Raw genomic sequence first — 13,104 nt, 5'->3', positions numbered from 1 at the left:
AACTTGTGGAAGGTACTGTACTTTACCTTGAATTGTCTCAGACTCCTATTGAAAATCCTTTGTATGTATGTGTTTATGTCTGAGCTTTATTTTTATTCCTTTATGTCAGTACCATACTGTTTTGATTATTATAGCTTTGTAGTAAGTTTTGAAATCAAGAAGTGTGGAACCTTTAACTTTGAATTTTTTCAAGATTGTTTTGGCTATTTGGAAATCCTTGGGATTCCATGTGAATTTTAGGATGGGTTTTTCTGTTTCTGCAAAAATAATTTTATTCTTAATGATAATCTCCTTTCAGATCTCTCAAGGTATGCATTAGAATGTTTTTTGTTGTTGTTGTTGTTGAACTATCTTTGTTCTTCCTGTTTTATTTTGGCTCTTCTCTCGACTTTTATTTTCTTCTTATAGCTAGTAATGTTTAATTGGCTGTTGGTTTGATACAAATGAAGGACTTGGTTTATCAGTGTAGATAAGTTTAATGAATATCCTACACTGTTTTAAACGTCTGTCTTGACAACAGAGCTCTTCAGTGTATAACTGGGAGTTTAGTGGCAGGAGGTGAGCAGGCAATACACTGGTGAATTCCCTTATTGCCAAAATAAGGCAGGCTTCATTCTGGGGTGGAATGTGAAATCTCTTACAATATTTCATTCCTGTGAGGAGCTGGCTTTTTCCTATGTTATGGAGGTTTGAAGTTCTCTTGCACGTTGCTTTGTTCATAAGAGCTTCCTTATGTCAGTTGCTCTGTATACATAGACCCAACTGTACTGCAGTAGTCTCTAGTTATTTTGATGATCACCTGGTGGCCTGCTCTCCCTTACTGTACTTTTTGTCCTGCCCTGGGATTATCCTTGAGAATCCTCCTTTGGGAGGAACAGCTCTCCCTTCTATAGCAGCTATCACTTACTCCTATTTTTGAATTGTAGTTTATTGTATTGTTGTTTCTTATCAGAACCATCAGGTTGCCAGTTTGCTGAAATTCTGTAATTTTGGGTCATTAATAGTACCTTTTTCTTGTTTCCAGCACCACAGATATATTTTCCTTTTTCTCCTTCCCCTTTTCCCATGTTTCTTCTCATTCAATGGGATTTTGAGAAGGCGGTGAGGTAAATGTGTGTCCTATCCGATTTTATTTATTCAACAGTCTGTGTAAATAATGTTCTAGGTTCTGCAAATAAGGTAGGCAAAGGATTCCTAACTTTCATAAAGCCTGTATTTTGAGCTTTAGGAGACGTATTGAGCATGTAAGTAAATAAATAACAGATTATAGCTGTAGTAGATTACCGGAAGTGACTTGGGCTGGGAGAATCAGAGCAAGTGACCTGTATATGGATATCTGAAAGAAAAAAAAAAAAAAAGCTTATCTCATGAAGAGCCTTGGGAAGAGAGCTCTAGGCAGAAGGATTAGCATATACATAGACTCAGTGGAGGAAGGAGCTCATTTTATTAAAAGAAAGGCACGTCTGGAGTGTAGTAAGCAAAGTGGTGAGCATGAGCATCATGAGACTGGAGAAAGAGGCAAATGCCAGATCTGTTGGGGACTTGTCTTTGGTAAGGAATTTTTACTTTAAATATGGAAAAAAGCTAATGAAAGGCTTTAGAAGGGAAGCTATGCAGTTTGATTTTTTTTTTTTTTAAGATAATGTTGACTGATATGTAGATAATAGGTTTGGCTGGGATGTTGCCCATGGAGGTGGAGAGAAATGAAGAGATTATGGGTATATTTTGCAAGGAGTACCTGTGGGCCTTTGCGATGGTACAGGAAGCAAGATGAGTCACAAATGACTACAAGTTATTTGACTTGTACAACCAGGTGATGCTTTTTACTAACATGATGAAAGTAGGAGGAGTAGCAGATCTGGGAGAGGGCAAATCAAGAGTTATTTTTTGATTCAATTTGAAATGCTTTTGAGACGTTCAAGTGAATTTGTCAGGTAGGCAATCTAGAGTTTAGGGAAGAAATCAAGCAGAAGGTGAAAACTTTGTAGCCATTATAACAATAGTATTTAATGCTGTGGGTTTATGAGATGATCTAGGCAAAGTCTAAGTAAGAGAAGAGGCCTCCGGACAGAATCCTGGGGCTTTGACATTAGATTGGGAAAGCACCTGGGGGAAGGGCACACAGCAAAGGCAATTAGGAGGAGTGGCTGGTGAGATGAGGAAACTAGGGGAGCCTGAGAATCAAGCGAAATAATTTCAAGGAAAGTAGTAGTCATCTTTGTTGAAGTTTTGAGAGATGGTGTAAGATGGTAAGTGAGGTGTCTATTAAGATTTGATAACAGGTTTTTTTTTATTATTATACTTTAAGTTTTAGGGTACATGTGCACAACGTGCAGGTTTGTTACATATGTATACATGTGCCATGTTGGTGTGCTGCACCCATTAACTCGTCATTTACATTAGGTATATCTCCTAATGCTATCCCTCCCCCTCCCCCCACCCCACGACAGGCCCCAGTGTGTGATGTTCCCCTTCCTGTGTCCAAGTGTTCTCACTGTTCAATTCCCACCTATGAGTGAGAACATGCGGTGTTTGATTTTTTGTCCTTGCGATAGTTTGCTGAGAATGATGGTTTCCAGCTTCATCCATGTCCCTACAAAGGACATGAACTCATCCTTTTTTATGGCTGCATAGTATTCCACGGTGTATATGTGCCACATTTTCTTAATCCAGTCTATCATTGATGGATATTTGGGTTGGTTCCAAATCTTTGCTATTGTGAATAGTGCCGCAATAAACATACATGTGCATGTGTCCTTTTGTTGTTTTTGACAATCAGTTTCATTGGGATAGGAACTATACTGGAATAGATTTGATGAGTGAATGGGAGATGAGAAACTGAAGGCAGAAAGTACAGGCACCTCTTTTGAGAAGTTTGGCTGTGAAGAAGTTTGCAGAGATGACTGGGTTGCTGGGGGAACAAACCTAAATTAATTCACTGTTAGACTTTAATAGGCATACTATGTAAAGCTTTATCTATCACTATTTCTCGTAACCTTTATGTTTTTGAGAAATTCTAAGCATATGCAAAAGTAGAAAATGACCAACCCTGCCCCATCCACAATCCTGTCTACCTCTTCCCTTGCATCATTTTGAAGCAAATCCCATATAATTTCAGTTATAAACATTTCATTATGTTTCCAAAAGATCAACATTAAAAAATGTAAGCACAATGCCATTATAACATAAAAAATTAATAATTCCTTGTTATTAAATATCCAACTTGTATGCACATTTTCACTTTTCTCATAAATTACCTTAGAGTTTTAAAAACAGATTTTAAATAAGGTCCACAAATTGCATATGGGTGCTATCTTATTTATTTATTTATTTATTTAGGCAGAGCCTCGCTCTGTCACCCAGGATGGAGTGCAGTGGCACAATTTCAGCTCACTGCAGCCTCCTCCTCTTGGGTTCAAGTAGTTCTCATGTCTTGGCCTCCTGAGTAGCTGGGACTACAGGTGCACACCACCATGCCTGGCTAATTTGTGTATTTTTAGTAGAGACAGGGTTTCATCATGTTGGCTAGGCTGGTCTTGAACTCCTGACCTCAGGCGATCCACCCCCTTCGGCCTCCCAAGATGCTGGGATTACAGGCATGTGCCACCACTCCCCGTCATTTGTGTAAGAACAGGGTGTCACTTTGTCACCCAGGCTGAGACAGGGTCTTGCTGTGTGGCCCAGGCTGGTCTCAAACTCCTGACCTCAAACAGTCCTCTTGCCTCGGCCTCCCAAATGCCTAAAGTGCTTTTGGATTACAGGCATGAGCTACTGAGCCTGGCTAGATGATTTTTTTTTAACCCTCTTATTATTTACTATTTTCTCTTTTTTTCCTTGCAAGTTAGATGTTGAAGAAATGGCATCACCTGTTCATTTGTGTGTGCTGTTTGTATCCCCATGGTGTCAGTTAACATATTCCTTGAATAACTTCTCTTTTTCCTATTAGTTGTAAGTTAGATCTAAAGGCTGGAGAGATTGGAATTTTTTTTTTTTACAAGACTACTTAATAGGTAGTGATGTGTACCTCTATCTGGAGGTGCTTAAAGTCTGCTTCTCTTTCTTTTTTTTTTTTTTGAGATGGAGTTCATTTTTGTTGCTCAGGCTGGAATACAATGGCACAATCTCAGCTCACTGCAACCTCTGCCTCCTAGGTTCTAGCAATTCTCCTGTCTCAGCCTCCCAAGTAGCTGGGATTACAGACATGTGCCACCACACCCAGCTAATTTTGTATTTTTAGTAGAGACGGGGTTTCGCCATGTTGGTCAGGCTGGTCTCCAACTCCTGACCTCAGGTGATCCACCCACCTCGGCCACCCAAAGTGCTAGGATTACGGGCGTGAGCCACCGTGCCTGGCCTGCTTCTCTCTCTTTTAGTGATGTTAGTACCTGCTGATGTTTAGTGCTTAGAACCTTTAATTCATTGCAGGTTGAAAAGTGTTGATATTCTGATTCTGTCATTCCTTCTTCGTTTATTAGCTTTAACATGAGAAACCTCTTCATCTGCCCTTTGGTTACCCTGTGAGTAGCACAGTTTAAATAGAAAAAGCAGAAGAAATGCTTTGTTCTTTCCCTCTATTTAAGTTTTCAAAGTAATGAGTTGCTTCTTTAGTATCTTCGTATGGTGGCCAAGTAGTTTTTGTTTTTAATGTTAATATATTCATATGCTTGATATATTTCAGTCTATTAACAGTTATTATTTTTGTTGATACTCAAATTGTCCTATAATAGTAGGAACCTCTTCATGTTAGCCTGAGTCTTAACAACACCCTGCTTGTCTTTAATAACTTTCTTGCAATCTGGGGTAATTAAATGTTCTTGTATTATCTGGTATATGTCTAATTTGAAACTTCAGATTAATTCTCCAAGGATATGTTATTTGGAGATAATATTACTATTTTACTTTTCATTTTTTTACAGCAGTTTATTTAGCATACTTATTTTATAGTCTTTCACATTATTCCCTTTAGTTTTTTGGATATGAAGTTTTCTGTTTGTTTTGCCCCTTTACCACTGTGATTTTTGGCATTTGGGGAATTCTCTTTCTTGCTTTTGATTGCAGGTATGTGTTAAAGCAGGGTATCATATATATTTTTTTCTTTAAGTTTATTGTTTGTCTTATCCAACATTTTGATTTGTTTAGAGTGGGAGGAGTGGCTTCTTGCATTAATTAAATCACCATATTTAGTAAAGTTTCCCTATTGCTATTCTATTTATGGAGCAACATGCTCTTATATAAGAAATTACCTTATCTGTGGCTAATGTGAAAACTACTCACTTGCCTAGGGTTTTTATATTTGTTATGGATGCTTTCTGTTTGATTTTTATTGTAACCTTAATATATTGTCTCTAAGATCAGTTTTACTTTTGCATATTTCACATGTTTTAATCTTTAATTCAGGTAGAGGGCAAAAAGGTATGGAAATTTTTTTTTTCTTTTCTTAATATTTCACTACTTTTAGCCTCTAAACAGGAAGAAAAAGGCAGACAGGTTGCTGTGGAATTGTGTGAACTTGTAGAGGCTGAAATTTAAGCTGCCAAATGAAGAAACTTGTTTTCTCTTCCAAGATTCCTCCTACTTCATGTGTTATTGCCATCTGAATTCTATTGAATTTCTTTTTTTCTTATATGGGTGTGGGGGAGACATACATGTTATGGTTGTAGTTCTATGAAATATGCCAGGAAGCATACTGTAGTGCTATTTAGAAAGAAAAAGGAAGACAATGAGAACTTGGGCAAACAGTTCTTGCTAAGCCCTAAAATATATCACTTTTATTCATCCATACAGAAAACAAGCATGAGGCCAAGAGGAGGCGAACAGAGAGAGTTAGGAGAGAGAAGATAAATTCTACAGTAAATAAAGATTTAGAAAACAGAAAGAGGTCTCGAAGTAACAGCCATTCAGATCATATCAGACGAGGAAGAGGAAGACCTAAAAGTGCATCTGCCAAAAAGCATGAGGAAGAAAGAGGTATGAAATAAATCAAGCAGTTTTTTTTTTTTTTCCAAGTATTAAATTGATCTGGGATCTTAATTAGGTAGTAGTGAAGAAAGTGGAGGCATTGAGTTCCTGGACTTAAAATCACAACTCATATTTTAGTTTGAAAGCATTTCCTCTATGGTAGATGCTTATTATTTTTTTAATCACAGGAATTTAATTCTTATTGGAAACCTAAAGGCTTAGTTAGGTAAATTTACCTTGCTATAAACTGATGATAATAGAGTTCAAAGGTAATTTGTATATGACATCCTGGAGAAGCCTGTTAAAATGATTGTACCTTCTTTTTTTTCCTTTTTGAGACAGGGTCTTGCTCTGTCACCCAGGCTGGAGTGCAGTGGTGCAATCATGGGTTACTGCAGCCTCAACCTCCATGTTTCAGGTGATTCTCCCTCAGCCTCCTGAATAGCTAGGACTACAGGTGTGCACCATCATGCCTAGCTAATTTTTTTGTAGAGGGGGTTTCACCATGTTGCCCAGGCTAGTCTTGAACTTCTGGGCTCAAGCAATCTGCCCTCCTCGGCTTCCCGTCTTGGGACCTTTTTTTTTTTTTGTCTTTTTAAGACAAGTCTGAGTTCTGTTAAGACTATTTCAAACTGTTATACTGGGAGTTTTAAATTTTTGCTATTGAAAGTGTTCTTGGTGGAGTTTTTAACTGCTTATTGGGCGATTTGTGTGCTTCCTACTCTGAGGCAGCTTTTGTGTAGATGAATTCTTGGTCCAGAGTATATTTCTTTTTCTCCTTACAGGTCTTCTCCTTTCTTCTGACAAATATCTACCAATAACTTGTTTTTAGACATTAAAACTTCAGTTTCTCTTTTTCTTTGATGTATGCATCTTTTTAAAAACTTATGGAAAATTTCATCATATGCAAGAGTAGAGAAAATAGTATAATGAACCTCTGTATGTCCACAAATATCTTTTTAAAATTGAGACTTTCAAGCCAGGAGTTAATTTAAAAAAGGGATAGTTGCTCTTTATTGTGCTTTAAAAACCTCTGTCAAAATGATTTCATCTTCATTGAAATGCATTTATAATTTCTTACACTATTTGTGAGTTATGCTTTGCTTTTCAGATGTTCTGTCTTACTCAAGTGCTTTTTGTATAAATGTAAATTTCACTTACTTTAGACAATGAGAACATTCTACCAGTTCACTATTTCTCTCTGCTTTATGTGCTTTTATTTGAGTAAAGTTACTATTGCTAGAAAACAGCTTTACCAGTATAGCCATTCCTAGCTTTTATCAAAGTTAAAGGTGTCTTACTGTTGTATGGCTAAAGGAATAAGATTTATATCATTTTTTACTGTATTCTAGGAAGGCTGTGCTGAGGTACTCCTTATTCTTTGGGTAATTTTACTGCTTTTCTCTTTCTTTCTATTATGCTCTTCCAGAGGGTTTGAGTTATTTATTCAATGTGAATGTTTCTTTAACAATAGGGTGCAGAAAACCTATGCCAAGGACTATTTTAGAAGGGAAACTAGTTAAAGAAAAGTCAACAGAGAAAAAGGAAAAGAGAGAAATACTGCTTGGCTCAGAAAACAACATTCTTTTCAGTTGAAGTAGAGGGAATGCAGCTGAAAGAAGAGAATGCTTCTGGTGTTGGTTGAGAGAAGATGAGAAAGCAGATAATGACAGTCTTTAGCTGGGGAAATGAAGTCTGTATGCTTGTGGTAGAACTGTATATATGCAGGATTTCAGCTTTTATTTCATGATTACTTGAAAAAAGAAGCATTTATTTGGCTGTAAATATTTTTTAGGCATTTTCTGTTTATTACAGAAAAATTTTAGGAAAGCTATTTCTAGAGTAATATATGCTTTTAATTTATTTGTTTTTGATACAAATTGCAGGAAATTGCTTAAATTAGTTTTTGTAGCACAAACTGAAATCTTACGTAGACTGTGAAGTCATTACACTTTTTCTGTAAAGAGCCAGATAGTAAATGTTTTAGGCTTTGTGGGCCATACTATCTCTCTCACAACTACTCAGCTCTGGCATTGTAGCTGGAAAGCAGCCATAAACCATGCATAAATGAATGGGCATGCTGTGTTCCAGTAATACTTTATAAAGCAGGTGGTGGGCCACATTTGGTACTTGTACTATAGTTTGCCAATCTCTTTCTTTCTTTTTCTTTCCTTGCTTTTTTTTTTTTTTTCCTTCTGAGATAGGGTCTCACTCTGTTACCCAGGCTGAAGTGCAGTGGAGTGATCATGGCTTACTGCAGCCTCGAACTCCTGGGCTCAAACAATCCTCCTACCTCAGCCTTCCAAGTAGTTGGGACTAGAGGTGCATACCACCACGCCAGGCTATTTTTTTTTACTTTTAGTATAAATGAGGTCTCACTATGTTGCCCAGGCTGGTCTCAAACTCCTGGGCTCAAGTGATCCTTTTAGCTTGGCCTTCCAAAGTGCTGGGATTGCAGGCATGCATGAGCCACTGCACTTGGCCTAGTTTGCCAATCTTTGTTGTAAACTGTTGTACTCTTAAATATAATATGGACAAGAACTATTAGATTGGTGCAGAAGTAATTGTTGTTTTACTTTTGTACCAACCTAACATGAACTTTTGAAATGTCTGTGTTTTAGAATAGATTTCTTGGATATGCTTCTTAGTGCTAAATAGCTATTTCGTTGGTTTTTATTGATTCCTTGCTCTTAGAGCATTTGAAAAATTTGAAGCAAGTTTTAACTTTAACACATGAATTAAGGAAAACCTGACAATGTGTCTAAAAAACCTAACTTAAAAATAGACTTTTCAAGGCCGGGCGCGGTGGCTCAAGCCTGTAATCCCAGCACTTTGGGAGGCCGAGACAGGCAGATCACGAGGTCAGGAGATTGAGACCATCCTGGCTAACATGGTGAAACCCCGTCTCTACTAAAAAATACAAAAAGCTAGCTGAGCGAGGTGGTGGGCGCCTGTAGTCCCAGCTACTCGGGAGGCTGAGGCAGGAGAATGGCGTAAACCCAGGAGGCGGAGCTTGCAGTGAGCTGAGATCCGGCCACTGCACTCCAGCCTGGGCAACAGAGTGAGACTCTGTCTCAAAAAAAAAAAAAAAAATAGACTTTTCTATCTAGTCAGATGAGAGGTCCGAAGGGGAAAAAAATGACTTCTCTTTTGAAACAGAATAAGAAGGAAGAATGGAAAAGGAAAGCTTGTTAGACATCATCATAATAATATATCTTTATAAAGTCATAAAAACAAGTCATTAAACAACAATTTTTGTTAGTCTGATGTAAGTCTTCATTTTATATATAAGGGTATTCTGGATATTATAGAAGTGACATTTTGATTGATTAAAATATGTTAGGCAATTCTGAACATCATATTAATGAACTTAAGAATGAATGGGTCGGGTGTGGTGGCTCATGCCTGTAATCCCAGCACTTTGGGAGGCGGAGGCGGGCAGATCACGAGGTCAAGAGATCGAGACCGTTCTGGCCAACATGGTGAAACCCTGTCTCTACCAAAAATACAAAAAAAAAAATATTAACCGAGTGTGGTGGTGTGCGTCTCCCAAGTAGCCTCAGCTACTTGGGAGGCTGAGGCAGGAGAATCTCTTGAGCCCAGGAGGCAGAGGTTGCAGTGAGCTGAGATCGCATCATTGTCCAGCCTGGCGACAGAGCGAGCTCTGTCTCGGAAAAAAAAAAAAAAAAGAATGAATGTAGACTTCAAGCTGAAGATGGTGGATTGAAGAAACACATCTAGCTCTAAACTCCTTTGGGGAAATCTAAGAAAGAAACTGATTTTTATTACCTAAAAGTCAGGAATTTGTGTATCAGTTATGTCTGGAAATAGAAGTGGAATTGAGGCTAAAAATGAGAAGATTGTTTGCAAGTCTTTTTATGAATAGCCCACTAGGACTGTTTACCCTCTTATCCCCCAACTTTATCCTTTGAAAAAGATAAATAATACAGTCTTTGGTCTCAGGAACACCAGGTGTCTGTTGACGGCCAGGATACCATGTTAAGATCAGGAAGCCTAGGTGAAAATAGGACATAGTAAAAACTGAGTTCTTGAGTTTGGCTTATTAGCGTCCAGATAAAAAAAGATGGAACATATCTTCTCTAGAGAATCTGAAGGACCCAAGAGAAAAGGCCCCAAATAAAGATACGCTCATTAGAGATTCCCAGAGAAGTGGCCTAATTGGATCATCGTAATCTGATGACTACAGTCAAGCTCCACATATGTGTAAATGTTTCTAATCAGCTTCTTCTCTAATCAGGTCACTCTCCTATATATGAGCATATTGCCAAGAATTACCCAGATATCTGGAAGAAAGCCATATATTATAGTATGAAAGGCTAAGACCAAATCAACAGGAGAGAAAAAATAACTTGGAAAACAACAAGTTTTTGCAGGGAAAAGAAAAACTATAAACTATTATTAATATCTTTAGCAAAAGCAGTGATTGTAATTGTAAAACGAACAAGATGATATTTAAAAGGAAATCGCAGAGGTCAAAAAGCCAGTTGGAATATGAGCTTTAAAATATTCCAAAAAAATCCCAAAACATAGATGATACACAGAAATGAACAACTTTAATAAAAGGCTTAAAGATAAAATTGAAGAAAGGTTCCAGAAAGTATAGCAATTGAAAAGAGATGGAAGAAACAGAATGGAAACCATAAATTTAGAGGACCAGTGTGAGGTCTGACATCTGCAAATAATTGAAGTTTCAGATAAAGAACATGGAAGATGGAGGAGAAGGAAGTCATCAATGACTTTAACAATGACAATTATTTATTCAAGAAAATTTTCCCAACCTGAAGGACATTGAGTGTCTTTGTTAAAAGGGCCTACAAATTCCCAGTCTAACAGATGGTTAAAAAGATAAATTATGCCAGAGTTTGTCATTATATCTCATATTCTTTGGTTAAAGAAAATTCCGGCCGGGCGCGGTGGCTCAAGCCTGTAATCCCAGCACTTTGGGAGGCCGAGACGGGCGAATCACGAGGTCAGGAGATCGAGACCATCCTGGCTAACACGGTGAAACCCCATCTCTACTAAAAAATACAAAAAACTAGCCGGCCGAGGTGGCGGGCGCCTGTAGTCCCAGCTACTCAGGAGGCTGAGGCAGGAGAATGGCGTAAACCCAGGAGGCGGAGCTTGCAGTGAGCTGAGATCCGGCCACTGCACTCCAGCCCGGGCGACAGAGCGAGACTCCATTTCAAAAAAAAAAAAAGAAAAGAAAATTCCTCAGGTTTTCAGAAAAATGAAAAACAAAATGATGTTGGAACTAATACAATGGAATATTGTCCAGCAAAGAACAAACTACTGATATATGAATAACATCAATGAATGTCAAAAACATGTTGAGCAAAATAAGCTAGACACAAAAGAGTACATACTATATATGATGCCATTTATATGAAGTTTAGCAATAGACAGAATGATTCTATGGTAATAGAAATCAGAACAGTGGTTGCTTGTAGGTGTAGAGAGGGATTGGCTGGAAAGAAGCATGAGGGATTTCTGGAGGAAATTTGTTATATGTTGATTGTGACATGGGTTACATGTTTGTATATGTTTGTCAGAACTCCTCCAGTTGAACACATAGAGAATCTGTGTATTTCACTCTATGTAAATTTATCATTGATTTTAAAAATAACTATAAAAAAGGTATTGGGTTTTCTCAACAGTGGCACCAGTAGTCAGAAGACAATTTACTACCTTCACAGTTCTAAGCAGAAACCTACAAGTCTATACTCACTCAAACCATGAATCAATGTGAAGGTAGACTAAATATATTTTCTGACATTCAGGGTCTCAAAAAATTTGCTACCAATACTCCCTTTCTCAGGAAGCCCCTATAAGTTACCTGCTACCAAAATAAAGAAGTAAACCAAGAAAGGATCTTTGGATTCAAGACAAAGGTGGGTCCACGCGACTCTAGAGATGAGAGTCTCCAGCATGATGCTGATGAAAGAGCACAAGATGATAATTGTGCAGTAGGCCTAGAGAGCAACCATTTCATACTGGAGCAGGTTGGAAGACTTGGAGAGATTTCTTCCACAAGATAAAAATGATAAAATACCTTATATGTATAAACATCCTGAAAAATTTATACAACTAGGAAAGACTTTGTGTTGAGTTAGAAATGAGAACTAAGCAAGTAAAAAGAGAATCACTTCAGGGAAAACAATGTAAAGGAAAAGTGAAATCACTTACCATAGGCATAATAATGTAATCATTGAAAATTGATGTTACTGAAGTTATGATTGAACTATAGTGAGAAGATGAGGGATGGGCAGGGTGTTTATTGGGGCAAGAGATGCAAAACAGTGTAACCCTTATTTTCCATGGGGGAAAGTGAATCAGTAATGCCTAAAACCCTGAAGTAGCATCTTGTACAGATGTTACTTAGAGATTTGTTTTTGTAAAAGCAAAAAGGAACAACTGGAAAAAAAAGGTCACAAAAAAAGTAGTTGCATTTGGAGAATGGGAAATGTGCATGGGGCAAAGGGCTTCTGTTTAACAAGTTTTTTTTTTTTTTTTTTTTTTTTTTTTGAGGTGGAGTCTCGCTCTGTCGCCCAGGCTGGAGTGCAGTGGCGCAATCTCGGCTCACTGCAAGCTCCGCCTCCCGGGTTCACGCCATTCTCCTGCCTCAGCCTCCCGAGTAGCTGGGACTACAGGCGACCGCCACCTCGCCCGGCTAGTTTTTTGTATTTTTAGTAGAGACGGGGTTTCACCGTGTTCGCCAGGATGGTCTCGATCTCCTGACCTCGTGATCCGCCCGTCTCGGCCTCCCAAAGTGCTGGGATTACAGGCTTGAGCCACCGCGCCCGGCCAACAAGTTTTATAAAAATGATTTGATAGTAAATTATATGCATTTAACTTTGATTAGAATGTCAAAACAAAATAAAAATAGAATCAGGGGATCCTGAAAAAGTAACTTGGAATAATGCATACCAAGATGTTAATTGTGATTCTTGCTGACTCATGAGATTATGAGTGATTTTTATTTTCTATTTCAAATTTTCTGTGAACTTGGATTACATTTGTAAACGAGAGGGGAAAGATAGAAATAAATGTTATTTCCTGTATAAGAAGATGAAGATGAATATGTTAATGTATTCATAAAGTCACCATTGATGTTGAGAAGGGGACTAT

At 37.9% G+C, this 13,104-nt stretch overlaps 1 protein-coding gene across 2 annotated transcripts in view; it reads left to right on the top strand.

Moving 5' to 3' along the window:
- Window positions 1-13,104, top strand: part of CUNH16orf87 (chromosome unknown C16orf87 homolog) — a 32,946-nt gene that overhangs the window by 18,181 nt on the left and 1,661 nt on the right. Inside the window, exon 3 of one of the 2 annotated variants that reach the window (XM_033218302.1) lies at window positions 5,785-5,967. The exons of the other annotated variant lie outside the window; for it this stretch is intronic. Within the exon in view, the coding sequence (XP_033074193.1) occupies window positions 5,785-5,967 (183 nt within the window). The remainder of the gene's footprint in view (window positions 1-5,784; window positions 5,968-13,104) is intronic. 2 annotated transcript variants of the gene reach the window in all.

The sequence above is a fragment of the Trachypithecus francoisi genome, unplaced genomic scaffold, assembly GCF_009764315.1.
Source record: "Trachypithecus francoisi isolate TF-2019V2 unplaced genomic scaffold, Tfra_2.0 Lachesis_group10, whole genome shotgun sequence".
NCBI lineage: Eukaryota > Metazoa > Chordata > Mammalia > Primates > Cercopithecidae > Trachypithecus > Trachypithecus francoisi.
This window is presented reverse-complemented; position numbering and strand designations above follow the sequence as displayed.